Genomic DNA, 27,302 nt, shown 5'->3' with positions numbered 1-27,302 from the left:
AAAAAAATAGCTTTATCTGATTCAAACTGTCCAATCTAACTATACCCATACCCAGTTTTCAGGTAAATACAAGGTGAGCATAGGTGATGGCCTACTCATATGGGAAGGTAAACCGCTATAGTGGGTATCTCTCCCTTTCAAAAAAAAAAAAACAAAAGCCGGCCACTTTGATGCCGAAACCGGTCTATCTTTTTTTGTTTTTTTTTTTTGGCTTAGGTAAGCGCCTCATAGTATACGACTATGAACATATCCAATAAAATCTGAAAATAAAATATTGTGGAGAGCCCTGGGCAGCTCTCCCCCCGTGTCCATAGAGTACCGCCTAAGTAACTAGCCATGTAAAAGGCCACCTAATCTATGGCTTCATTGGCCTCTCTATAAACATACTTGGCCAAGAAGACCTCCCCATCCCTACACATGATCCAAATGTCTCGGAGTAGGGGATGGTCCCACCCCAACACCCTCAAACCCTCCTGGATCCATCCTATTATAGTAGTTGAGTCGCCCTCCATAATAATGGAGCTGGCCTGCAATACTCGCTGCGCATATTGAGGACCCTCCCATACAGCCCTCAGCTCAGCATTGAGGATCGAGGTCTCCACTAGCTGATGAGGTACCATGACTAAGCTCCTCTGCCTCTACCCATGCACGCTCCACCACAAACCTCAGCTACCAATGGCGTTCGCCAAAGATCCTAGCGTTCTGGGCCAACCAGATCTGGTAAGCAATGTTCGTAGCTCCACTAGCCATGGGGCGCAGCTAGGGGCTGCCGGACCAGCATTAAATGATCCGTATGAATTGATCCCTCAAGCCCCATGCATCCTATGGAATCCTTGCTAGACACTAGGTCCTCCTCGCCCATGCACACTGTAACAGCACATACATACTCAACCGTCTCATCGGCCCTACACATCGGACGCGGGGGGGGGGGGGGGGGGGGGGGGGGGGGGGGGGGCGGAATCCTCGCCTTGCTAGACACTAGGTCCTCCTCGCCCATGCACACTGTAACAGCACATACATACTCAACCGTCTCATCGGACGGGGGGGGGGGGGGGGGGGGGGGGGGGGGGGGAATCCTCGTCCCACAACCACTAACTACCGATCTCGTTAGAAAGCGGTTCTAGACCACCTTCCAAAGGAACAGTGCCAAGCCGGGGTGAAGGCCGAGCCGCCAGACCCAAGCACAATTAGGGCCTACCTCGAGATCCTGCTGCAAGGCTCGGGCTACATCCCTCATCCTGACTCTAGTCCTACATGAAGATCCTGCCAAACCCGGACGCCCGGTCCCCCACACCTAGGTACCGAGAGGAACCGTACGCGTTCGGTAAGGGATTCTTCGAAAATCTGCCGCAACCTATCACCATCCCACTGCCTACCTCTAGGAGCGAGAAGGTCACACACCCGCAGTCCGTCGCCCACCTCTATGCTAACCATGGTTGGCCATCTCTGTGCTGACCATGGTTAGCCATAGACTTAGGGGCAAAGCATCTACACACGTGTCCTTCGCCACATCGAAGCTTTTCGCATCACGGATCAATCATCTGGTATTTGCCATGGTGATTGACAGATACCTTCCAATCTTTCGCCATAAAAGAGATCTATCATAATCTGACTCCAACGCTCGTGAGGCTCCAAAACCAACCATACTGCGTGATGGGCAATGATGGCCTCTACTCTCTAGGAGGAGCTGGCAGACCAAATGTACCCCACGGCTCTCCCCAAAAAGAACCCAAAAAGAGTTCCAAAGTAGCCGCTCGATCATAGCCAACACCGTGTGCGGCACTACTGTCCATCTTCCTCCAGGCTTACCGCTCACCCAACATGCCCCCTCTTGGATCGCGGTCTATTGAAACGCCAGCATGGACGTGGCAGGGCCCCGAAGGCTTCGCGGTTCCGCAGAAAAAGCCGTTTTTTATCCGTCAAACCCTTCCATCTTCCTATTATTTAGTCTTTCGTTACCCCTGTCGGCGGGGCCAAATCAGAGAACTCGGGCCCCCTCCACCGCTCCCCTCCGTTCCCCGAGTTCGAAATAGAAAAAGAAAACAAAAGCCCGAAAAAAGATTACGAAATTTTCGCCTTCTCGCGCGAATCTTCGATTCCCACAGGTAGGTTTTCTTCAGATCCCATCAGCAAATCGAGAGGTCTCTCTTCCGTGTTTTCCAGATTTTTTTAAGGTTTTTCCCTATTTTTCTTCGTGTTCTTGGATCAAGAAATTCGCGTATCTTCCTATTGGGATCGATCAAGATCGTGCTTTCTGAGTTTGGTTGGTGATTTCGATCTGAAATCGGTTCGCAGGTGGATTTTTCGATTGGGTTTTGATTGTTTCGGCTCTTGGTCTCGTGAATCCACAAAACGGAGCAGAAAAGGAGTCAAAAGATCCGATAACAGGGGATTGAATCGAAAAAGAGATGTCAGCTGCTGGGGTCCTCGTCTCCGATCCCTGGCTCCAGAGCCAATTCACCCAGGTGGAGCTCCGAGGTCTTAAATCCAAAGTAAGCCATTCGAACGGCCCTCCTTCGATGATGTATACCCGATGGTATTACTTCTTGTTTCGTGAATTATATATTTATTCCTCTTGTTGCTTATCCTGTGACGGATTTGGATAGTTTCTTTCCGCGAAGAAGGAGTCGGGTCTCGTGAAGGTGGGAGATCTGCCGCCGACGTTGGGAAAGTTGAAGGGTCTCAATGAGTTGCTTACCGAGGAAGAAATTACGGTGATCTTGGGCAAGTCATATCCTGACACCAGCCAAGAGATAGACTTCGAATCATTCCTTCGGGTATCGTTATCCAGATTTTGGTCATTGTTTCATGATCAAAGTTTATGTATAATGAGAGTAGGGGCAAGATTGATGAAGTAGAATTGTTTATAATGGGCAGGCATACTTGGATCTACAAGCAAAGGCAGCAGCCAAATTGGGCAGCACGAAAAATTCATCGTCGTTCTTGAAGGCAACCACCACGACACTCCTTCACACCATTAATGAATCAGAGAAGTCGTCCTATGTGGCACATATCAACAGTTATCTTGGGGAGGATCCATTTCTGAAGAAGTATCTGCCTCTGGACCCTGCCTCTAATGATCTTTTCAACCTCGTGAAGGATGGTGTCCTCCTCTGGTGAGCTATTCTGCTCGATGCAGTTTTCTTTGGAAAAGCTCAGAATAAGAATAGAGTAGATGGTTATGATTGGTTTTGTATATTAAAGTTTGCAATTTTCTTCTCCAAATGGTACTGGTTTTACCAAGAGACATGCTCTTATTTGGAACTTCTCGATTCTGATTTGATTTAGTAAACTGATCAATGTGGCGGTGCCGGGAACAATAGATGAGAGGGCAATTAATACAAAACGAGTACTCAATCCATGGGAGAGGAATGAGAATCACACTCTTTGCCTCAATTCTGCAAAGGCTATTGGATGCACGGTGGTCAACATTGGAACTCAGGACCTGGTTGAAGGGAGGGTAAGTGCAACTGATCTTTTATTTGGTAAAGACTAGTAAGTCATATTTCTTTTTTTGCTTCATTAGTTTTGGAGTAAGACTCTTCTTCTAGTTTTTTAGTAGTTTTTCTTACAAGTCTCTTCTTGCTTGTGTTTGTTTTGAGAAAAACCATCCAGCTCAAATGAGGGGTTTGGCACAGACCCCTACCAGTTTTTGATGTTCTTACTTGTGTTATTAAATATGATCTGATTGTTTTTTTCATTTTCAGTTATTACCTATTGGCTACTACAACTTTTGCAATAACCATCAGCATCCTGCCTTCTGCCAACTATTTGGCAGATCTTCATTCATTAAATGTTTCTTTTCAGGGCCATCCTTGATGTTATTTGGAGCTTTTTTCATATACTTTTAGCACAGTCTCCATCCATATTATTTTAGGTCTTCCCCCTTTTCCTGCATCCTTCAACTCAGTTATGGTACTCTTATAATTGGAGCCTAATCAGATCTTTGTTATGCATTATCATACCGTTTTTATCTATTCTCAATCACTTTGTCCTCATACAACTCCTTTAGCTGCTCTAGTATATTGAACTGTTACTCTCTATTTCCTAGTTTTATGACACATTCATCTTAACATTTTTATTTCTATCACACTCATCTTGATTTTGTAAACCCTCTTTATTACATAATGCTGTGAGCCATACATCATGGCCAACTAGTTCTAAGTATGTAATATATGTTTTCATCTATCTCTCTGTTATTTTATAATAATTCCGAAATTACAAAACCGACCTTGTGGTATGTCTTGTCCGTTAAAATTGAGGCCTCATCTTCATCTCTAATTCCAAAAAAATTGCTCTCCATATACTCTAGCTTTGTTTTGCTGATTTTTAAACCTTTGTCCTCTAAAGCTTAGTTCCTAAAATTTAATTTAGAACTTAGCCTTTTTTAAACATTCGACACTATACCATCTGTGCATAAGATCTATGATGCATCTTTTTGAACATTAACAATATGTTCAAGAATTGTACAACCCCAGAAGCTGCCTTTTAGCTTGAAAAATGGCTTTTGGACTTTTAGTTTCTTGAGAAGCCTTCTTCTACCTTAGAAGTTGCTGCTATGGGAATTCCCTTTGAAAATTGACTGCTTTTTGCTGCATGTGGAGCACTTGTTCTCTTCTATCTTAATTAACTCTACTGCATTTCTAGCTATCTGAACTGACAAATTATTGTTTTATGCAGCCTCATTTGGTACTTGGGTTGATATCTCAAATTATAAAGGTACAATCTCCCCCGCCCCCCCCCTCCTCTCTCCTTTTAAGGACACACTGGAAGTTGTCTGCAATCTTTTTATGAAGTGCTTCAATATTCTGAAAAGAGGGGTATTGTAGGAAGAGTTGATTGTTTCATTTGAGCATTGTAACTATGATGACTTAGGTCGTGCAATAAATAGGCTAAAATAGCTGTTCTATCTGGAAAGAGAGAACAATATATATACAATATGTATGATTATATATCCAGTGATATTTTTGTCTAACTTGGCCTTACAATAATCAGATACAACTATTAGCGGATCTTAACCTCAAGAAGACACCTCAGCTGGTGGAGTTGGTGGATGACAGCCAGGTCAAGTAACATTGATTTTTATTTTCTTTTTTTTTAATTTCAATAAGATAATTATTATAGGATAATTATGTAACTTATTATGCTGTATTATGATATGCAGGATGTGGAGGAGCTGATGAGCTTAGCACCAGAAAAAATGTTACTGAAATGGATGAATTTTCATCTCAAGAAAGCAGGTTACAAGAAAACAGTATCAAATTTTTCTTCCGATGTTAAGGTACATACTTGATTTTTTGAATTAGAACATGTTTTAAAATTTTCTCCTTCAATTATTCACACCATGTTGACCTCACTAAAAATGTTCCTAAATTATACTAGAATATAGAGTGAGTCACATGTGAAGAAATGGAAACATTATTGTTGAAATGCCATGGACTGGAAAACTTTAGTTCAGGTTTTAATATCACGTTCACACTGAAGCTCTTGAGTTCTCATTAAATGATTGCACTTAAATGAATCCTGCTGGTTTTTTGGACACTTATTGAAAGCTTTAATCATCATGCAACAGATCATGCTCTTGTGAGGGGATCAAAAATATAATGAGAGGGTGACTTCTTGTATTTATTTACTTTTTTTTTGGACACAGGAGTATTAAGTACATGGGTGCCTCTGTTTTGAGTCCTGACAAAACCAATTCTGCTATTCTGTTATAATTAAAACCATGTTTTTCATGCAGATCATCTATTGATATGACTTTTTTTGGAGTACATCTTTATCATTTTATGGTTGTAAATTGTGTGCCTGATTGTAAATGATAATAGATCTTCTGTCATTAAGTGCAGCATTTCTGTTTTCACTGAAGGCTTATATTTGTGTTTTGGTGATTAATATTATTAAGGAATCAAGTCAAAGAGATTTTGTTGAAGGTAATAAAAGAAAAGTATTTTAAAATGGAAAAGGAACACATTTTTCTGCCTGGCAATTGACAAGTGTGAACTTCAGTGACATTCTTAAGATATATGATTCCTCTAGCTTCAAAATTATAAAATTTATAGGTGCAGCAATGGAGCTTCTTTTCTACCTCTAAAGCTCCTTCAGATGTATGTTCTGCTCCATATGGTGGCACTATATTTATAGAATTTGATCAATTCATTGTACATTTTAAATAAATTTGGTGATATTTTTAAACTGAAACCTTGTTGCCTCATTTCATTTATCAACTGGGAGGATTTGATAGATTTATTTGACTTAGTTGCTTTTCTAGTCATCAGGAAGAACTTCTCTTGCATTTACATGTAATTAATGTTTCTCTTCCAGGCGTTTCTTCTCATCACTTTCTCTATCTGTTATGTGTCCGCTAGTTATTACAATATTGTCTTTATCTCACAAACCCATATACTTACAGGATGGAGAGGCTTATGCTTACCTTCTCAATGCTCTTGCTCCTGAGCATTGTAGCACAGCCACCTTGGAAACCAAGGATCATAATGCAAGGGCAAAAATGGTACTTGACCATGCAGAGAAGTTGGATTGCAAAAGATACTTATCTCCAAAGGACATTGTTGAAGGCTCTCCTAATCTGAATCTTGCATTTGTAGCACAAATATTCCAGCACAGGCAAGAACTTGCATTTCCTTTTCCCCCCTTACATCCTATGCCTTGTAAAGAACTAGATTGATTGTTTATGAGTGGCTTATTGCACTGCACTAGAATAAATCTATTAACTATATTAAGCAAATAGAAACATTTCTAAAGCGTAGTTTATTTCGTCGTTTTCATTTTTAGTTTTTGTGAAATTATTTGGTTGGCAAGTTACTGTCTTTTTGCTATTCCATTTAAGTTTGCTGAGGTCTTTCCATCTTTGTTCCTTAATGAATTCAACATGATTTTTAAACTTTAAAAATGGTATTTTAATTTTAAATGCATGCCGGTCAGATTTAGATTAAGAATGAAAAGAACTCCGGTATAAAATAAGTACATATTATGAAAATTTTGTTTGCAGATTGACTCCTCGATCAAAGAAGATAAATCCTCAATTTTTATGTGAATAAATGAAAAAAAGAAGGATGAAGAAGAATAGGCAATTATATCTTCACTTATCTTTGGAAATTTACAAGAATTTTTTTTTTTCAAAGACCTAAAAGATCCTATTTTGGTAAAAGAAGGAATCTTTTTATAGACCTACTTTACAAAAGTTTAATTTAGATTGGTTTGATGGCCAAAGAAAATGGCAAATAGAATAGAGGCCCAAAAGGGTGTTTGGCCACATATCATCTGAAGTTCTGAACAATAGTTTTGAGTGATGAAAGGGTTGTTGGCTTCCCTAAGAAAAGAATGTGTAACCTCTTATTCATCTCTTCTTGTTAGACATGATTCTTTATTTATTTCTCTCAAATGAGGGAGATCTCACTTAAAAGCCACCACTTAGTTGTCTTCTACAAAGTGTATGGCCTCACCTCGTAAAACTTTACCTATATCAATTTATATCATGGATGCACCGTTATCTAATTTATGAAAATTATCCTTTGATCCATTAGACTATATAGTATCATCCCACTTATCAAAACTTAAATTTGCAATAAACCCTAAAATAATGCAAATTATCTACTAAAATTAGACTAAATTACAACAAGTTCAGCTACTCCTAGGTGCTTTCATGCACATCTATACTTCCTTTTGGGTTCATCCATGATCATCTTTATTGCATTCCCCCTACATCTTCTTTCCTGTTGGACCATCTTTAGCTTGCATGACATGGGACTGAACTGTATATCTATCTGTACTCTAATTATGCTGTTCTGGTGCATGTTAACTCTACCCTTTCGATTGAATCGTTTCCGTGTTTGCATTCCTTTATTTATCACTTTCATTTGTTCTACATTTTTCTTAAATCCCCAAACCTTGATGCAAATGATATAATTGGTCTGAAGGTTCTTGTACTTAGTTGTTGCATTCAATGATTCAAATACTTAATGGAACTTATCCACTTTATTGACTGTGTTAAAATATCATAAAAGAATCTTTTGCGAATCTTTTTGTATAATTGAACTTGTATACAAATATATTTGTTGAGGAAAACCCTCTACCTTTTAATTTTCACTGCATTCTGCATTATGGCCATTCCAAGTGTACCTTTTGATTGATGTTGATTTTTTTAGACCTTTATATCATTAAAATAAAAAGCAGATGGACTTGAAAGTGAGCTGATCTATTTGTTGTCAACACCTTTCTGACAGCGATCACATACCTTGCTCCAATCTCATAATTATGGCCTTTTCATTGAATACGTGCAGAGTATAAGGTTGACCTCCACTGAAGGCCAATAGGGGTTAGGAACTCCCTAATCTCTTCGCTAGTAGTTTGTACATCTGTCTTTGCTCCTCATACTTGGCACCTGTGATGCACATGATCTTTTCTCAAAAAAAGAAACTTTATTGAGGGTCCTGCTTGCATCTATCTGTCCTTTCCACATTTGGGATTTGGAAAGACTCTAATCTCTATGGGATATCCATGTAAAAATAAAAATAAACAGGTTCTGATGCATCTATTGTCTTTTCCACATTTGAGATGAGGAAAGACTCTAAACCATGGTCTGCCATACCGGTCCATACCGGCCGGTACGGGCCGGTACGTACCGGTCCGGCCTGAGACCGGTACTGGATCAGCGTAAAATCCGGTACCGGTAATTTATTGTTGAAGAACCGGTACGCCACCGGTTCGGACCGGTACGGGACCGGTTCGCCACCGGTACGGGACCGGTTTTGGACCGGTACGGGACCGGTTTTGTACCGGTCCGGGCCGCCACCGGTACGCCGACCGGTACCGGTACGGCAGACCTTGCTCTAAACCATGGTCTGCCGTACCGGTCGATACGGATCGGTACAGGCCGGTACGTACCGGTACCGGATAGAACCGATACAGTACAGCTACATTTTTCGGTTCCGCCTATTCGCAATCTGTACCGGTTGGTACCGGTACTAGCCCGAACCGACCGGTCTATACCGGCTCCAAAATTTTTTTGGCTTTGGGCCCAAACCAGCCAAACCGATACAATACCGATACCGGCGCCTACCGGTACGTTGGTACAGTCGGTACGGCGGATCTTGCTCTAAACTCTATTGGATATCCACTGTAAAAATAAAATAAACGTGGCAGATTTTTTCCTTTTTTTTGTTTTGGGTATACATGGACTCTGGAGAAACACTAAAGGATTTTAAATTAGGAGGGCTTCAGGCATGGAGGCCTTCCTCTTAGCCGTCGGCATTCCATATAGTTAAAACATCAGATATGCCTCAGTCTCATGGCTCTATAAATGAGCTCCCTTGGTATATCTAATTTGTTTCCCAGGTCATTAGAACTCTTGTGTTAGTTCCTTTCAAACTATTTTTTTCTAGTCAATTGCATGGAAAGGGAGAAGCGGGCCTGGGCGCGGTGCTAAGATTGCTCCACCATAGCATGGGTGTCACGTGTTCGAAACAATGATGAAGAGTACCAAACAATAATGGCAAAATGACAACATTATTTGATTTTGTCATTGTTCATGGAACATTTGACAAAAGATCAGATTTAGAGCAGTAAAATTCACCCCTGTCAGGATAAAGAGTATGGTAGGATGAAGCATCTTGAAGTGAATAATACCTTCCGTCTTTTAATCTAGGTTGTAGATGTTCAAAGTTGGAAAAATTTACATAGAACACCCTTTTTATCATTTTAAACAATAGTAAAGTGTTAATTTATTAAACATTTAGATATATTTATATATGATTTTCTCATTTGAAGTTTCAAATGATCATCAGCAATATTCATGATTGTTCTTTCGGCTCTAATGTGCTCTTTCATTTTGAGATGTAAATGTAGCACAGTACTAATAATTTTTATGTTATGCAGGAACGGTCTGTCCACTGACAGCAAGAAGATGTCCCTTGCAGAGATGATGCCTGATGATATCCAAATATCTAGAGAAGAAAGAGCCTTCCGGTTGTGGATCAACAGTCTTGGAATTGCGACATATGTTAATAATTTGTTTGAGGATGTCAGAAATGGGTAAGTTATATTTGACACACAGAGATGGCTTATTTTGCTATGTTGCTAAATGGTAAAAATACCTGCAGATGGGTTCTTTTGGAAGTGCTTGACAAAGTGTCTCCCAAATCAGTTAATTGGAAGCAGGCAACAAAGCCTCCCATCAAGATGCCATTCAGAAAAGTGGAAAACTGCAACCAAGTTATAAAGATTGGAAAAGAGTTGAAATTTTCACTAGTAAATGTAGCTGGGAATGACATTGTACAAGGAAATAAGAAGCTCATTCTGGGTAAGTAGTACGTTGCAGATGTTCTTTTTTTATGTTAAGCTTAATATTTCTGTACTACGTTAGTTGTAGCTTAAAAAACAAATCCACCCTTTTTACCTAAAATTTAATGAGACGGGCGGTCAGTCTTATTGCATTACTCTAGTAGCACTAACATTCCTTGTAGGTAGCCTGATAGTTTTGTATGCATAATGTATGTACGGATGTACAGAGACATGCTGCGCACCAGTCTTTCTTTTCCAACATATTATTGCATATGGGCACTGAAAGTAAATCCTAGGTTCTTCGGTGTTAAGCATGCTGATTTTTTTTTTTAAAAAAAACCATGGCTGAACCTGATCGGGTTGCCTACGTACCCCTTCATAAGGGGGATCAAGCCATACATAGTTCTTTTTAAGTTTTAAAACGTAGCGGAAAAATCGAATCAAACAATTTAATTCATGCATGCTTACAAGATCAAATCTAGAAATCAGCACCTTAAGAACACATAGGATTATGCTGGAATCGTTTAAACAATTATGCTAAAACTTTCATGCATGATTAACTATCAGATTTGAAACTTAAGAACTCTATTCCGATTAATCTCCGAATATCCATTGAATGGATTCTGGAGATATCTCCGTGAGGAGCCCCAAAAGAGGGTAAAATCTCGGGGAATCAGACCTAGATCTTGACACCATAATAAAAGATTAATGTAGGATTAATACCTTTTATGATGGATGAAACTTGTGGATCTGATCCTCGACTTCGCAGCCACGCACACGAATGGCCTCTACGAGAAGTCCACGCGAAGTTCCTGAAGAGATCCAATCCTGCGGAAGTGCTAGCTTGCGCAGAATTTCTTGAGGCTGAAATTTGATCTTCCAAACGCTATCAACTTTTGATCCGCCTTCTTGGAAGAACTTGGAGGAAAGGTTTAAAGGGATTGAAGAGGACTTAGATCTGATCTAAAGACTCTTATCAGGGACCCCTAACACTAATGGCGCGATGGACTTAGAGGAGGAAGAAGTCAGCTAGATTGAATGCAGAATTTTTCCATGCATGAACTAGGGTTCCTCTCTTTTCTTTTCCCTTTTTTCTTCTTCTTTTTCTCTCTTTTTCCTTGAATTCGACCACCAGATGATGGAGGTCCTTTTAATGTTGCTCTCTTACCTAACTTCATGCCAACCATCCCATATGTGGAGGATTTTGTGGGGTTTTGAATTTTGAATTCAAAATTCAAGTTCATGTGCCATTACATGATGAAGCTTGATCTAATCTAAACCATTCATCATGTTGCCACTTTTCTTTTTTAATTTCGAAATTCCCATGCCCCCAAACAGATTAGAGTCACGTGGTGATTTTGTGATGATTAAATTCGAAATTCAACCTTAATTAGAAGTGAGATAAAGATAAGGATGACATATGTCATGAAGAGAGAATTTGATCTTATCCAATTCTTTTCATGAATTTATCTCTCCATTTCGACCCATCTAATGATGAAAGAGGTCCCTGATGTTGCCAAGTGTCCCATGGCACCATTAAATAAATTAAATTAATTTTTAATCATATTAAAAATCAATTTATGGCGCCATGCATGGATATGTGACAAGTGGATTTCAAGATCCGAACAGTTTCAGATCAAACCCATTTAATTTAATTAAATCCTAACAATTAGAATGATCCAATTACCATGGGTTGAACCTAATCCAATTAGGTCAATCCCTAATTAAGCACAAATTTAATCTAATTTAATTTGGTCAACCTAAGTCTTCTTAATTCAGACCTAATCCAATCAGGTCAAAAATCCTGATTGAGCCCAGAATTGAATCTAATTCAATTTGGCTCATCCTTAGTCTAATTACTCAATCCAATTGAGTTCATTAGCAATCTGATTACTAATTAATCCTTCGATAATTACTTTAATTATTTTATAAGATAATTTGCCAATCGAATTGACCAAATTACCCCTGAATGATTCTTAATCATTCATCAGCCTTCTTGATCAATCAGGAATCTTCTATGTGTGTGACCTCATAGGTTCGAACCTAAGCCGGTAGTATAGGAAACTACACTAATCGATGTGACCATCTAGCAATGGTACCCGATGTCCGAATAGGCCGAATATATGCGAAGCAAATATTCTGGAACCCTGAACTATGGTTACTGTATAATTCAATCCCTTTGACTCTTAATGCCAGGATGACTTAGAGCTCACTGTCAACCCTATAATTAGTACATTCATTATGTGATTAACTTTAGATATCCCGTGACTCCTCACTGGGATTACCCTGGCCAAGGTTTTGCTAAATTAATCACAAGACATTATTCCTGTTTCCAGGAGGGGTCAATTCCATCTTGACTCACAACTGACTACGCAAGTACTTGACTGCACCCAGTGACCTTCCGTCACTGAATTAGAAATTCAGGTAGTCCGATACCAAAGTACAGTGAGTTGCTTGCTAGTCACAGGTTGCGGTCTCAGGTCAGAGGGCCAAACTTATACCCATATCCACTCGGAACATCTCTCGACAGTAGAGCGTTCCGGAATTGGTCACGTTCAGTGAAATGTACTCCTACACTTCATCTGTATGGCATACCAGTGTCTCCACACTCCTTGGTTAAGAGGACAACCAACGTATATGTCACACAACGACCTAATCTCGATAATGTTGTCGTCCTAGTAACAACATATTATTTGGTCGCGAACAAGTTTAAGGACTCAAAGATAAATCCTCCTTTATCATAACATAAGTCTTAAGGACTTCATCATATAAGAGTTCATTTGAAGATGAAATGATGAATAATGCCAAATAATACTTTATTAATTTGTCAATTTATTTACAAAATTCAATCATCAATATGCTGACGATTGACATTTAGGATACAATTCCCAACAACTCCCACTTAGCCTAAAGCCAATCGGCACAGTATCTAATACCCATCTTCGACTTGTGTTCGTTGAACTCTTTGATGCCGAGGACTTTGGTAAATGGGTCAGCCAGATTTTCTTTTGTGTCAATCTTCTGAAGATCAATATCACCTCGTTCTATAATCTCTCGAACCAGGTGATAGCGTCGCAGAATATGCTTGGTCCGCTGATGTGCTTTAGGTTCCTTTGCCTGAGCTATGGCTCCAGTGTTATCACAAAATATAGGAACTGGACCATCAATGGAAGGTGCCACTCCCAGCTCGGTGATGAACTTGCGCAACCATACGGCTTCCTTGGCTGCATAAGATGTTGCAATGTATTCTGCTTCACATGTAGAATCTGCCACTGTATGCTGCTTGGAACTCTTCCAGCAGATGGCCCCACCCTTAAGAGTGAAGATATATCCCGACACGCTCTTACTATCATCTTGATCTGACTGAAAACTTGAATCTGTATATCCCTCAAGTTTTAAGTCAGAATCACCGTAGACAAGCCACTGATCTTTAGTATTTCTCAAATACTTAAGGATGGTTTTTACAACCTTCCAGTGGTTGCTACCTGGATCAGACTGGTATCTACTCACTACTCCTAGTGAGTATGCCACGTCTGGTCTAGTACATGTCATGGCATACATTATAGATCCCACTGCCGAAGCATATGGAATTCTATCCATACTCTCTCTTTCTTGAGAGGTTGTCGGACAATCCCTTTTAGAGAGGTTAATTCCATGGCCCATTGGAAGATAGCCTTTCTTGGAATTAATCATACTGAACCTTTTCAGTATAGTATCAATATATGTGGATTGGGATAATCCAAGCAATCTTCTAGATCTATCTCTATAGATCTTCATCCCTAGGATGTAAGATGCTTCTCCCAAATCCTTCATGGCAAATTGAGATGATAGCCAAACCTTTATTCCTTGTAATGCAGGAATGTCATTCCCGATTAAAAGAATGTCATCCACATACAAAACAAGAAATATAATAACTGAACCATTTGCCCATTTATAAATGCAAGGTTCCTCTTCATTCTTAATGAAGCCATATGATTTGATCACCTTATCAAATCGTATGTTCCAACTCCGTGAAGCTTGCTTTAATCCATAAATGGATTTTTGAAGCTTGCACACCTTAGACTCATCTGCAGATATAAAACCTTCAGATTGCATCATATACACCTCCTCTTCTAAATCTCCATTTAGAAAAGCGATTTTAACATCCATCTGCCAGATCTCATAATCTAAGTGTGCTGCTATCGCAAGCATAATCCGAATGGATTTGAGCATTGCCAGAGGAGAAAATGTCTCGTCATAGTCAATACCATAACGTTGACGATATCCCTTGGCAACCAGACGGGCTTTATAGGTCTCTACTTTTCCGTCTGCGCCCCGTTTTCTTTTGAAAATCCACTTACACCCTATGGGTTTAATCCCTTCGGGTGGGTCAACTAATGTTCATACATCATTGACCTTCATGGATTCCATTTCGGATTGCATGGCTCCAAGCCATGCATCAGAGTCATGCCTCTGCATAGCATCCATATAGGTGATCGGATCCTCATCGTTTTCATCAAGTTCGACAGGATCCCCGTCCTGGACCAAGAAACTGTAGTATCTGTCCGGCTGACGTGGTACTCTACCTGATCGCCTTAATGGTGCATCTAAGATGGGTTCTGGATCTGATCTAATCAAATCCGACTCAACTAGTTCAGTAGATGGTGTCGGATCTTCTACATGTTGAACTTCCCTAAGCTCAACATTAGATCTTTTAGTTCCTTCACTAAGGAATTCTTTCTCTAAGAAAATAGCTCTATTGCTTACGAATAACTTTTGTTCTTTAGCAAAGTAGAAGTAATATCCTTTAGTTTCTTTAGGATAACCAACAAAGAAACATTTGTCAGACTTGGGTTCAAGTTTGTCTGTCTTCAAACGTTTGACGTACGCTGGACACCCCCAAACCCTAAGGTGAGAGAGCATCGGCTTACGTCCAGTCCACATCTCATATGGTGTTTTATTTACAGACTTACTTGGAACCTTATTTAGAATGTAGCAGGCTGACTCAAGAGCATATCCCCAAAAGGATATGGGCAGATCAGCAAACCCCATCATGGATCGAACCATGTCTAACAGAGTTCGATTTCTCCTTTCTGATACACCGTTATACTGTGGTGTACCAGGAGGAGTCCATTGAGAGAGAATCCCATTTTCTCCTAGATATGTCAAAAACTCACTGGTGAGGTATTCACCTCCTCGATCTGATCGAAGAGTTTTAATACTCTTTCCAGTTTGTTTTTCTACTTCATTACGATATAATTTGAACATTTCAAATGATTCAGATTTATGTCTCATTAAATAGACATAACCATACCTAGAAAGGTCGTCTGTAAACGTAATGAAATATGAATACCCACCTCTAGCATTTGTGCTCATTGGCCCACATACATCAGAATGTACAAGGGTCAATAAGTCACTGGCTCGTTCACCTTTTCCGGTAAAAGGTGATTTGGTCATTTTACCAAGAAGGCATGATTCACAGGTTGTCAATGATTCACAATCATTAACATCGAGGATTCCCTCTTTACTTAACCTGTTCATCCTGTTCTTGTTAATATGTCCTAGCCTATGATGCCAAAGGTAGACATCCGTGACATTATCTATTTTAGGGCGCTTATTGGACTTGTACATTACATGAACAGGCTGTGACAAAATGTAAATGCCATTACTCAGAGTTCCATTCATTACAGCAGCACCATTCCAAATGATATTGCAATAATCCTTTTTTATTGATATTTCATAACCATTTTTGGCCAAAAGGCCTACAGAAATGACATTCAATAAAAAACTTGGACAATAGTGACAATCACTAAGGACATTTACATGAGAGCTAAATTCAAGTTTAAGAATTCCTAAAGCTAGAACTGGAACTGATCTTCCATCTCCAACATTCAGGAACCTTTCTCCTTCTTCAAACCTCTCACTGACTTGTAGCCCCTGCAACGAATTGCAAATATTAAAAGGACTACCGATATCCAATACCCAGGTCGAATTATCACAAATAGAAAAATTGCAAGGTGTTATCATATAAGTACCTTGATTGGCAACTGATTGCCCACTTTTCTTAAGCCGGTTCGGATCGAGAGATGCAATGTAAAGAGGACACCTCTTCCAATGTCCTTGCTTCTTGCAGAAGAAGCACTCCGCCTTGCTCTGATCAGCCTTTTTATTCTTTTTCTGACTAGGCTAAGCATGGTGCACTTGTTTCTTTTGGATTTTATTTTTCTTTTTCCATTTCTTAAAGGGGCGACCCTTGGATGAACCTCCCACAAAGTTCACCGTCTTCTTAAGAAGTTGGTGATCATTCTCAAACGTCTGTAGTAACCCCAACAATTGGTGATAATTCACTACAGATTTCGTCATACGAAAATGAGTGAGAAAAGGACGGTATGATCCAGGCAATGAGTTTAGTATGGCATCCTTCCCCAATTGATCATGAAGGGGAAAACCAAGAGAGCTTAGACGCTCGATCAACTCAATCATGTACAGTACATGATCAGTTACCGAGATTCCATCTTTCATTCGGGCGCTGAAGATGGCACAACTAGTTTTGTGCCTCTCAACGTCGTCAGGAACACCGAATGATTCATTCAACACTTGAATAATATCTTCCGGCTGCGTATTCTCAAAACGCCTACTAAACTCATCACTCATTACTGCCAACATGATGCATCGAACAGTGATCCGGTCACTAAGCCACTTCTGATAAGTGTCTCTGGCCGATCTTGATGCATTAGCAGCGGGCTGCTCAGGTGCTGGATCCGTTATCACATAAAGGATCCTTTCATGCTCTAGCACTATTTTCAGTTTCCTATGCCAATTATTAAAATTTGGACCAGTCAATTTGTCATTGTCCAACAATGAGCGAAGTGACAAATTAGTGGCCATTTCTGCATAAAAAAAAATTTGGCTATTAGTATATGAATTGACTAAACACATTAGACTTGGACTTTAGTCTAAAGGTACTCCCACTATTTTATACAAATTGGTAGCCTCTACCTCCAATTCGAAAAATTACTCCTAATTCTTTAGTGGGCACTAGAACCCAATAGATCGCATCTAGGCCCGAGTGTGGCTCGGCTAACCCATATGCACCTATTGGTAGGTTCTAAACCAGTTGCTTCACCAAGCAACTTCTAGTGATAATTTTGCCCTAGGTTCTTCGGCAGGCGTGTGGCGCCTCCACCGAATACCCTAGTCAGGTCCAACCATTAAATGATAGGGTTAAGTCTAATCAACTAATAGACGACCAAGCCCGAGTGTGGCTCGGCTCACCTGACCGCCTATTGAAGGTACACTTAACTCATCATATATTGAATGACAATTCCAATGCTTGATAAGTACCAGGCGTGTCGCGCCTCCAATAATTATCAAAGCATTGGACCCATTATCACCCAACTTAATGGGAGGCTATGACCTAGTTATCCCCATAACCATTTCATTTTTAGGACCTAATAATTTTAGAGGATTTCTTAATTAGGATAGATAAGAAGATCCGGTTAGTCTAATTTCTCCCACTGACTTCACCAAATCAGATTAGACTCAAACCGGTTAAGGAGGCACCTAAATCAGTCAAACTGATTTTCCTTATAGGCATGGGCTAACTCAAATCATTAAGTGATCCAATCAAAATGTGATTGACCATGTCGGCCAGGTAAGTGAGATCGGTGGAAGGGATATGCCATTAACTCGGCAAAGACGAATCAGTGCGAGTAGCTCCCAATTAAAAACCACCGGTCAAAATTGCCAAACTTACCTTAGACACCGACTGGTTAATCAATTTCAATTTGATTACTCAAATGACTCGGGCTACACCTCTGAGCCTAAATCAAGTTCCATCTTTGTCTAATCAAAGACACGGACTTGATCCATCTACAACTATTGTAAATTGACCTAGAATTTCCTTGACCTAATCTAGTTACTACTTAATTAGATTTGATCAATTAATTCTATTTGTCCATGTATGATTCTAACCTTAGGTCTAACCCAATCCTAGGAACTTGATTCAAGCTAACCCATATGCCCAAATAATTATGCAATGTCAATTAATTGAGTTACAATTCTATTTCATAACACTTAATTCTTAATTAAGTTTAGACTTATGAAAGTTTTGATCATTGCATATTTCTTTTTAATTACATATTAATTACAATCTTTCAGTTCTTAAAACATATTTTCAGATCTGAGTTTTTGTAATTAATCACATGTAATCAGATTTAATTCATGTTTAAGTCATTATGTTTTATGTTCATGCATCACATATACACAACAACATGAATTAATTCAAACAACATACATCTTATGTATTTATTTTTTCACTTTTATTTTCAGATCTAATTTGTTCATTAAAATCAGAGATCATATAAATCATAAACTTTATTTAGATCTAATCTAAATAATATTATAATTTCAGATTTATTCATGTTACTAATCCTAACACAAACATGCATCATATGCATCCAAAATTTCAGATCTACTTAATCATGTATAATCAGCAATTAAATCAATCATAAAAAATACTTTAGATCTAATCTAAATATGTTAATGATTTCAGATTTAATTACAATAATTAAAACATAAAAGTTTAAACATGAACCTGGCTCTGATACCACTGAAAGTAAATCCTAGGTTCTTCGGTGTTAAGCATGCTGATTTTTTTTTTTTAAAAACCATGGCTGAACCTGATCGGGTTGCCTACGTACCCCTTCATAAGGGGGATCAAGCCATACGTAGTTCTTTTTAAGTTTTAAAACGCAGCGGAAAAATCGAATCAAACAATTTAATTCATGCATGCTTACAAGATCAAATCTAGAAATCAGCACCTTAAGAACACATAGGATTATGCCGGAATCGTTTAAACAATTATGCTAAAACTTTCATGCATGATTAACTATCAGATCTGAAACTTAAGAACTCTATTCCGATTAATCTCCGAATATCCATTGAATGGATTCTGGAGATATCTCCGTGAGGAGCCCCAAAAGAGGGTAAAATCTCGGGGAATCAGACCTAGATCTTGACACCATAATAAAAGATTAATGTAGGATTAATACCTTTTATGATGGATGAAACTTGTGGATCTGATCCTCGACTTCGCAGCCACGCACACGAATGGCCTCTACGAGAAGTCCACGCGAAGTTCCTGAAGAGATCCAATCCTGCGGAAGTGCTAGCTTGCGCAGAATTTCTTGAGGCTGAAATTTGATCTTCCAAACGCTATCAACTTTTGATCCGCCTTCTTGGAAGAACTTGGAGGAAAGGTTTAAAGGGATTGAAGAGGACTTAGATCTGATCTAAAGACTCTTATCAGGGACCCCTAACACTAATGGCGCGATGGACTTAGAGGAGGAAGAAGTCAGCTAGATTGAATGCAGAATTTTTCCATGCATGAACTAGGGTTCCTCTCTTTTCTTTTCCCTTTTTTCTTCTTCTTTTTCTCTCTTTTTCCTTGAATTCGACCACCAGATGATGGAGGTCCTTTTAATGTTGCTCTCCTACCTAACTTCATGCCAACCATCCCATATTTGTGGAGGATTTTGTGGGGTTTTGAATTTTGAATTCAAAATTCAAGTTTATGTGCCATTACATGATGAAGCTTGATCTAATCTAAACCATTCATCATGTTGCCACTTTTCTCTTTCATTTTCGAAATTCCCATGCCCCCAAACAGATTAGAGGGTCACGTGGTGATTTTGTGATGATTAAATTCGAAATTCAACCTTAATTAGAAGTGAGATAAAGATAAGGATGACATATGTCATGAAGAGAGAGAATTTGATCTTATCCAATTCTTTTCATGAATTTATCTCTCCATTTCGACCCATCTAATGATGAAAGAGGTCCCTGATGTTGCCAAGTGTCCCATGGCACCATTAAATAAATTAAATTAATTTTTAATCATATTAAAAATCAATTTATGGCGCCATGCATGGATATGTGACAAGTGGATTTCAAGATCCGAACAGTTTCAGATCAAACCCATTTAATTTAATTAAATCCTAGCAATTAGAATGATCCAATTACCATGGGTTGAACCTAATCCAATTAGGTCAATCCCTAATTAAGCACAAATTTAATCTAAGTTAATTTGGTCAACCTAAGTCTTCTTGATTCAGACCTAATCCAATCAGGTCAAAAATCCTGATTGAGCCCAGAATTGAATCTAATTCAATTTGGCTCATCCTTAGTCTAATTACTCAATCCAATTGAGTTCATTAGCAATCTAATTACTAATTAATCCTTCGATAATTACTTTAATTATTTTATAAGATAATTTGCCAATCGAATTGACCAAATTACCCCTGAATGATTCTTAATCATTCATCAGCCTTCTTGATCAATCAGGAATCTTCTATGCGTGTGACCTCATAGGTTCGAACCTAAGCCGGTAGTATAGGAATGACTTCCTACACTAATCGATGTGACCATCTAGCAATGGTACCCGACGTCCGAATAGGCCGAATATATGCGAAGCAAATATTCTGGAACCCTGAACTATGGTTACTGTATAATTCAATCCCTTTGACTCTTAATGCCAGGATGACTTAGAGCTCACTGTCAACCCTATAATTAGTACATCCATTATATGATTAACTTTAGATATCCCGTGACTCCTCACTGGGATTACCCTGGCCAAGGTTTTGCTAAATTAATCACAAGACATTATTCCTGTTTCCAGGAGGGGTCAATTCCATCTTGACTCACAACTGACTACGCAAGTACTTGACTGCACCCAGTGACCTTCCGTCACTGAATTAGAAATTCAGGTAGTCCGATACCAAAGTACAGTGAGTTGCTTGCTAGTCACAGGTTGCGGTCTCAGGTCAGAGGGCCAAACTTATACCCATATCCACTCGGAACATCTCTCGACAGTAGAGCGTTCCGGAATTGGTCACGTTCAGTGAAATGTACTCCTACACTTCACCTGTATGGCATACCAGTGTCTCCACACTCCTTGGTTAAGAGGACAACCAACGTATATGTCACACAACGACCTAATCTCGATAATGTTGTCGTCCTAGTAACAACATATTATTTGGTCGCGAACAAGTTTAAGGACTCAAAGATAAATCCTCCTTTATCATAACATAAGTCCTAAGGACTTCATCATATAAGAGTTCATTTGAAGATGAAATGATGAATAATGCCAAATAATACTTTATTAATTTGTCAATTTATTTACAAAATTCAATCATCAATATGCTGACGATTGACATTTAGGATACAATTCCCAACAGGCACTGTATGAGTGGAAATTCAATGATTCAGCAATGAAGTTTTCAGAACATTTATCTGCAAGCTTATCTTTTCCCTTTTTTTAGCTTCTTTAATAATGATGCTGTATGGCATTACAAATTGTTTTACTGGATATTGGATTCTGTTGTTTCTTTTTTATTTTTAATTTTTGGATAAAAGTAGAACCTCACTGGGGCATAGTTATCATATTGATACTTGAGGTGTTTGAGCAAACTCTTGATCATATTATTTCTATAGATATGCTAGTTTTCATTGTTTATTAGTTTGGTGCATGTATCAACAACAAATTGTTAATGATATGCTGAATTATATCATTCTAAAGATGTACAAATTAATATGCGTAAAGGAAGAAGATATCAATTATAGCAAAAGAAGTCCTTCATTTTGATTCATTTTGTAGGTTTTCTAGATTTCTTGTATAAACATTATCCTTCAAAACTACTTCTTTAGCTACTTTTGAGCACTGACTAATTTTAGCTTTGCTTTATCATCTCTTCAAATATATGGAGATAGGTTGTATTGTTAAATGTATTGAACCAATGAAGATCACAGTAAAAGTTCCTTGTAGATTTTCTGCTCTTTTGACTGCTAGTCAAAATTATATGCAAAACAAATTGGTTAGATCTTAGATATTTGGGAGTTTAGTTGGAACAAATAATCTGAATATTGCATCATGAAAATATATTAGACAAGAGACCACCAAAATAAAAGGGGACGGATGGGTTTCCATTTCTCAATGCTCTTATTTAAACTTATTAATGCAAAGCAAGTTGTTAAAAAACGATGACCCAGTGCACAAGACTCCCACCACTGTGGACTCTGAAGAGGGTCAGATGTATGCCGCCTTAGCTCCATATACGGAGAGACTATTTCTGTATTTCAAACCTGTGATACCCAAGTCACAATGGAGCAACCTTACCATTGTGCCAAGACTCGCCCTCTAATGCAAAACAAATTTCTATCTGATTTCGTCAATCGAATATATGTTACTATACGTTATGATCATCAACCTTCAGTTTTCATCATCGCATTTCTGATGGGTTGATATCATTTTGTAACCACTGAGCGCCTATTTGGATGGTATTACAGTATTACTCCTTGCCATTTGAACGAGGGGATGTTGGTTTCATTCTCGTGAGAGTTAGCCCTTAAAAGGATGAGGTGGGTGCAACGACCTAGAACCTCAACCAAAAAGGCTAACCAAAATGTGTTATTCGCGTTCCTTGCCCCTGTATAAGTACCCAAAATTTATTCAGTGTATAGCCAATAAAAGACTAAATACACACTCGCACGGATCTTTACATACTTCCCATTTAAATTCTGGAGTTCTTGCCAAGCTAAGAGTCCAAATCCATTCAAATCTAATCACAAGTATCATAAATTCAATCACAAACACTTCGATCAGCCTATGGTCAACCCAAATGGGCTTGTATTGCAGTGTCCCCAAGTTGACATGGGCCATGGGCCAGATCTGCTCTAATATCATTTGTAACGACCTAGAAGCTTATCCAAAAAGGCTAGTCAGAGGGGTGTTATTTGGGTTCCTCGTTCCTATATAAGCTCTTAAATCTACCTAGTGTATAGCCAATGTGGGACTAAAGACACGTTCGTACTTGTTCTCACAATGGGTATAATGTAGAAAGGTGGTGATTAGCCTCTCTTAATCTTAAAAAAAATATATCATATTCCAACCTTCAAACAAATGGCTATCTTGATGCAACATTTTTTCATAGCCAAATGTGGTTGAGGCAGGAATAGAGAAGGTGTAATGTGTCTTTGATGTTTAACATGGAAAGCATAAAAAGATAAGCTTATCCCTTTGACATGCATAAAACTATGAGGGTTTCCTTATGTATAACATTAAACCATAAACATAAAAGGTTCCGGTACTTTTCGATCATGTAATCAGATATACTTTTTTCTGTTTGAGTGTGTGTGTGTGTGTGTGTGTGTGTGTGGAGGTGAGGTTGAGGTGATAATACACATCGGTTGCAAAGAAAAAACTTTACGCCCACTACTAAATTCACTGTTAGTGATTAAAAGATGGAGTTGGAAATCTAAACTATTGGATATGATCTAGAAGGCTTAAAATGTCTACAGAAATTCATTTGTTTTCAAGACCCCTAGCCTATGCATTGAGTCATCCTGGAATCTACACACCATCGCTTGATTACAACAATATTTTTGGGATGACTTGATGCATTGGCTGGGGGACTCCAAAACATGTAATCTTTTGTGAATAAATATTTTAAGCCATCCAAATCACATCACATCTAATGGTTTAAATTTCCATTTTTCAACCACAAACATTGAATTTGGTGGTAGGTATATGTACTTTGTTTACACCCGATGTGCAATATAACCACACCCACACATACATACATACATACATACATACATATACATACATACATATATATATATACACACACACACACACACACATACATACATACATAAATGTGGTGCGATCCTGATAATTACTTGGTTCTGTTGTTCTCGCTTTGACCTTTTATTTTTTGTGCAATTAAAATTGGCAGACAGATCGCTGCTTCAACCTATAATTTGACTCTTTCATCTTGCTTTCTTCCAGCTTACTTGTGGCAGTTAATGAGATTCAATATTCTTCAGCTACTGAAGAACTTGAGATTCCACTCCCAAGGAAAAGAGATATCAGATGCTGATATCCTAATTTGGGCCAATAATAAAGTGAAGAAATCAGGCAAAACTACTCAAATGGAAAGTTTTAAGGTACTCTCAACAATTTCCTATTGCTTGTCTTTTTTCTTTTTTCAAATATTGCATGTCAGCTCTTGAAACATTATTTTCCTCTCAAGTTTTCCTCTTTTACTTTCTTTGTTCCTTTAGGACAAAAGCCTATCAAATGGAATATTTTTCCTCGAGCTTCTTAGTGCTGTCAAGCCAAGGGTTATAAACTGGAAACTTGTTACAAAGGGTGAAGAAGGTATGCTCTTTATCCGGTGCACATCAAATCGAATATTTGTCTGTTACCATGTGGCAACTCATCCATCTTAGGTCTTTGATGTGCTTGTTTGGGAGAAAAAAATTGTACTTTGTTTTTTATGTTTACAGAAATGAAAGCAGGAGAATGAAATTAGGTTGAATCTACTCTTTTCGATCACATAAAAGATCACCCATTAATCTTATTGTCCGCATCTTTTATATGCAGATGAACAGAAGAAGTTAAACGCTCAATATATAATCAGTGTTGCGAGAAAGCTTGGATGTTCCATCTTTTTGTTGCCTGAGGACATAATGGAGGTAAAATTAGTATAACCTGGATCAGTAAATATTGCAATATATTTTCAGATCTGAATGTTGTGCAAACAACTCATAAAAGGATGACACTTTAGAGCACAGTTTGCTTCTGAAAACTGTTTCAATGATTTGAAAGCATGACCATGCATTTATCAAATCTTGGATTATCCATGCCAAACATATTTTATTCGATTGTTCATTTGGATGCCAGCATCTTCCTGTACACTGCCGCCTTTCTTCGTAAGAACTTTATGATCAGATAGCTAAAATCATCTAATGGAATTAAATACTTGGCTTGTTTATTAATTGATGTGTCCCTCCCTACTTTTGCACTGGTTCTAATAGAAGCTTTGGACAATTTTTTTTCTAGTCAGATTTTTATTTGTTTAATTTTCTTTTGGCTATGACAGGTAAACCAGAAGATGATCCTTACATTAACTGCAAGCATCATGTACTGGAGTCTGAAGCAACCTGCAACAAACTCCGAAGCACCCTCAGAAACTGCAGAGCCCGGTGCAGTGTCTGAGCCATCCACTGAGGATGCTGCCTCAGAGAAATCTCCCTCAGACAAAGAAGATGAAAGTGTTGTTGCAGACAACATTTCAAACTTGAGTGTTGATGATGCAGCTTCAGACACCTCACAAATTGAAAATGGCAATGATATTATTAGAGAGTGACTCATAAACTCAAGTCCATCCAAAGATAAGCAAAGTTAAAAAGGAAAGCACATCTAGTATTTTGGTAGAAAAACCTTCTATAGATCCACAGTACCAGATAGCAGGATGCTTTTTTGTATCTCAAAGTGGTTGCATCAAAAGAAAAATCTTTTTGCTTTTTAATTTCTCATTTGAGAAGAAAAAGAAAATTATAGGTATCAGAATGTGCTTATAGGTTTTTCAATTCTGTTATAGGTATTCTTTGACAATTGAATTTTGTTCATCTCTTGTTGAATAAATAATGCAAAAGGAGTGGCATTGTTTGGGCAGATGTGGGTGAAGACAGTTTCTGGGCATGGAACTTCTTTTATAAATGAACTCTTGTATGGTTTAGCTTGTGAGAGAATGTTTCTATTTTATTATTCACAAATGTAGATTGAATGTTTTTTTTTTTTTCCGCCTGGGATTTGTTTGGTTAATGGTGTGGTTAACTGTTGTAGGTCCAAATCAGCTAACCAGACTTCTCTCAGCTGGTTCGCACCTCCCTCAGTCGAGAGCTCCCAATTTGTCTCAGGATGATAGCATGTCTATCGTACATCTGGGGAAAAAAGATGTTTCGTGATGAAATCAGAAGGCTTTATGGCCTGTGTTGTGATAATGACCCGGGAGTGACAACATTTCCTTTGTTTCTTAAGTTTTAAATCTTATGGAAGGTTGCAGGCTACCGTTACAGCAGATGAAGGTTCTGTTCAATGATGTTAAAAGCCAGTAGCTGGCACATGTGCTTCACTAGTGGATTTGAAGGTTTTTTACTTTCTGGTAAAAGATCTGAAGGTTTCTTCTTTTTTACCCTTCTTATGGGAGAGCCTTTATATGCTCTAATTTATAATCCCTCTTCTAATGGTGAAGCCTGTAGTAAAATTCGCAGAAAACTTCCTTGAGATTGTTGTGCTGGACTTGGAGGCATGCGTATGCTTTTAAGTTGAGGAAACCATAAATATCCCACAGGTTATGCTCTGAAGTTGAGATCATCTACGTTATTGCGATTTATGTTGATTAATAAACTAGCGTGAGAGTAGTACCTCTCAAATATCTGAGTTGCTTATTCTTCTGATTTCTTGAATTTGTAGAGTCGTACTGCTAACGTACCCCTGATGCTTCATGTTGGTCTTATACTGATCGCTCTGAATTACACAGCTAAGATTTCACTTCAGGATGCAGACGATTGCGCTGGAGTATCCCACAAATCTTGAGATTGATGATTAAGGTGTTGGAGTTCATCTCTACATGAATCCTGGATGTTAGTTGGTTGATTAATAGCTTCAACAGCATAGACCACGAGGCAAAACGCAGCATTTTGAGCTCAGAGTTTGCGAACATTTTTGGTTCATCACCAAATGTGAAAACTGACTGTAGACAGGTGTTCATCCAAAGGCCAGCAAAGCATATTTACCAAAAGAAAAAAAAGGTCAGTGAAGTGTATATTTTCTTAGTTGTCCTGTGGGCATGCTTTGCAGTGGGCAGAAATCAAGTTACATCCTGATTCTTATGATTCAGGCTGAAACTCCAGCTCGCATGTTCTTTCATGAATGAATCACATTTCACATCTGGTGGAAAATCATGCTTAATTAAAAGTTAGATCCGATCCTGTCATGCTGGGTTTTGAACTGTAGAGATCCAGAAATCATGGTCATTGGTGTATCATGAGACAGCTCCTAATTGCAAGGACATGCACAGTATAATGATAGCACGTTGCATGATCATGCAGGAATCATGCAATCATGGGTCATTATGTGATATACAAACAGTCATGAATCATGATTGCAGAACTGAAGT

At 38.6% G+C, this 27,302-nt stretch overlaps 1 protein-coding gene across 2 annotated transcripts; it reads left to right on the top strand.

The window, feature by feature from the left end:
• Positions 1-1,757: 1,757 nt before the first annotated feature.
• Positions 1,758-25,888, top strand: LOC103697421 (fimbrin-5-like). Of its 2 annotated transcripts, none has more exons than XM_008779271.6 (15): positions 1,758-2,105; positions 2,296-2,492; positions 2,607-2,777; positions 2,878-3,116; positions 3,289-3,460; positions 4,681-4,719; positions 4,996-5,064; positions 5,165-5,281; positions 6,410-6,621; positions 9,892-10,047; positions 10,116-10,315; positions 24,125-24,282; positions 24,400-24,496; positions 24,722-24,813; positions 25,221-25,888. In XM_008779271.6, the coding sequence occupies exons 2-15, from the start codon at positions 2,409-2,411 to the stop codon at positions 25,485-25,487; spliced, it is 2,073 nt and encodes a 690-aa protein (XP_008777493.1). In that variant the 5' UTR covers positions 1,758-2,105; positions 2,296-2,408; the 3' UTR covers positions 25,488-25,888. The 2 variants fall into 2 exon arrangements, with proteins under 2 accessions (XP_008777493.1, XP_026657039.1); XM_026801238.4 differs by having other exon boundaries at positions 1,853-2,105; positions 2,211-2,492.
• The last annotated feature ends 1,414 nt before the right edge of the window (positions 25,889-27,302 follow it).

Source organism: Phoenix dactylifera, chromosome 2 (assembly GCF_051530095.1).
Source record: "Phoenix dactylifera cultivar Ajwa chromosome 2, Ajwa_hap1_PhDact_Kaust_v1.1, whole genome shotgun sequence".
Classification (NCBI taxonomy): Eukaryota; Viridiplantae; Streptophyta; class Magnoliopsida; order Arecales; family Arecaceae; genus Phoenix; species Phoenix dactylifera.
The sequence above is the reverse complement of the archived record's forward strand: the minus strand, read 5'-3'. Positions and strand labels throughout refer to the sequence as shown.

Excerpts from the sequence above, each read along its gene's own strand:
- LOC103697421 (XM_008779271.6), top strand. The coding sequence starts at position 2,409 with ATGTCAGCTGCTGGGGTCCTCGTCTCCGATCCCTGGCTCCAGAGCCAA. Across the intron at positions 4,720-4,995 it reads TGATATCTCAAATTATAAAG|ATACAACTATTAGCGGATCT; the intron begins GTACAATCTCCC and ends TACAATAATCAG. Across the intron at positions 5,065-5,164 it reads AGTTGGTGGATGACAGCCAG|GATGTGGAGGAGCTGATGAG; the intron begins GTCAAGTAACAT and ends TATGATATGCAG.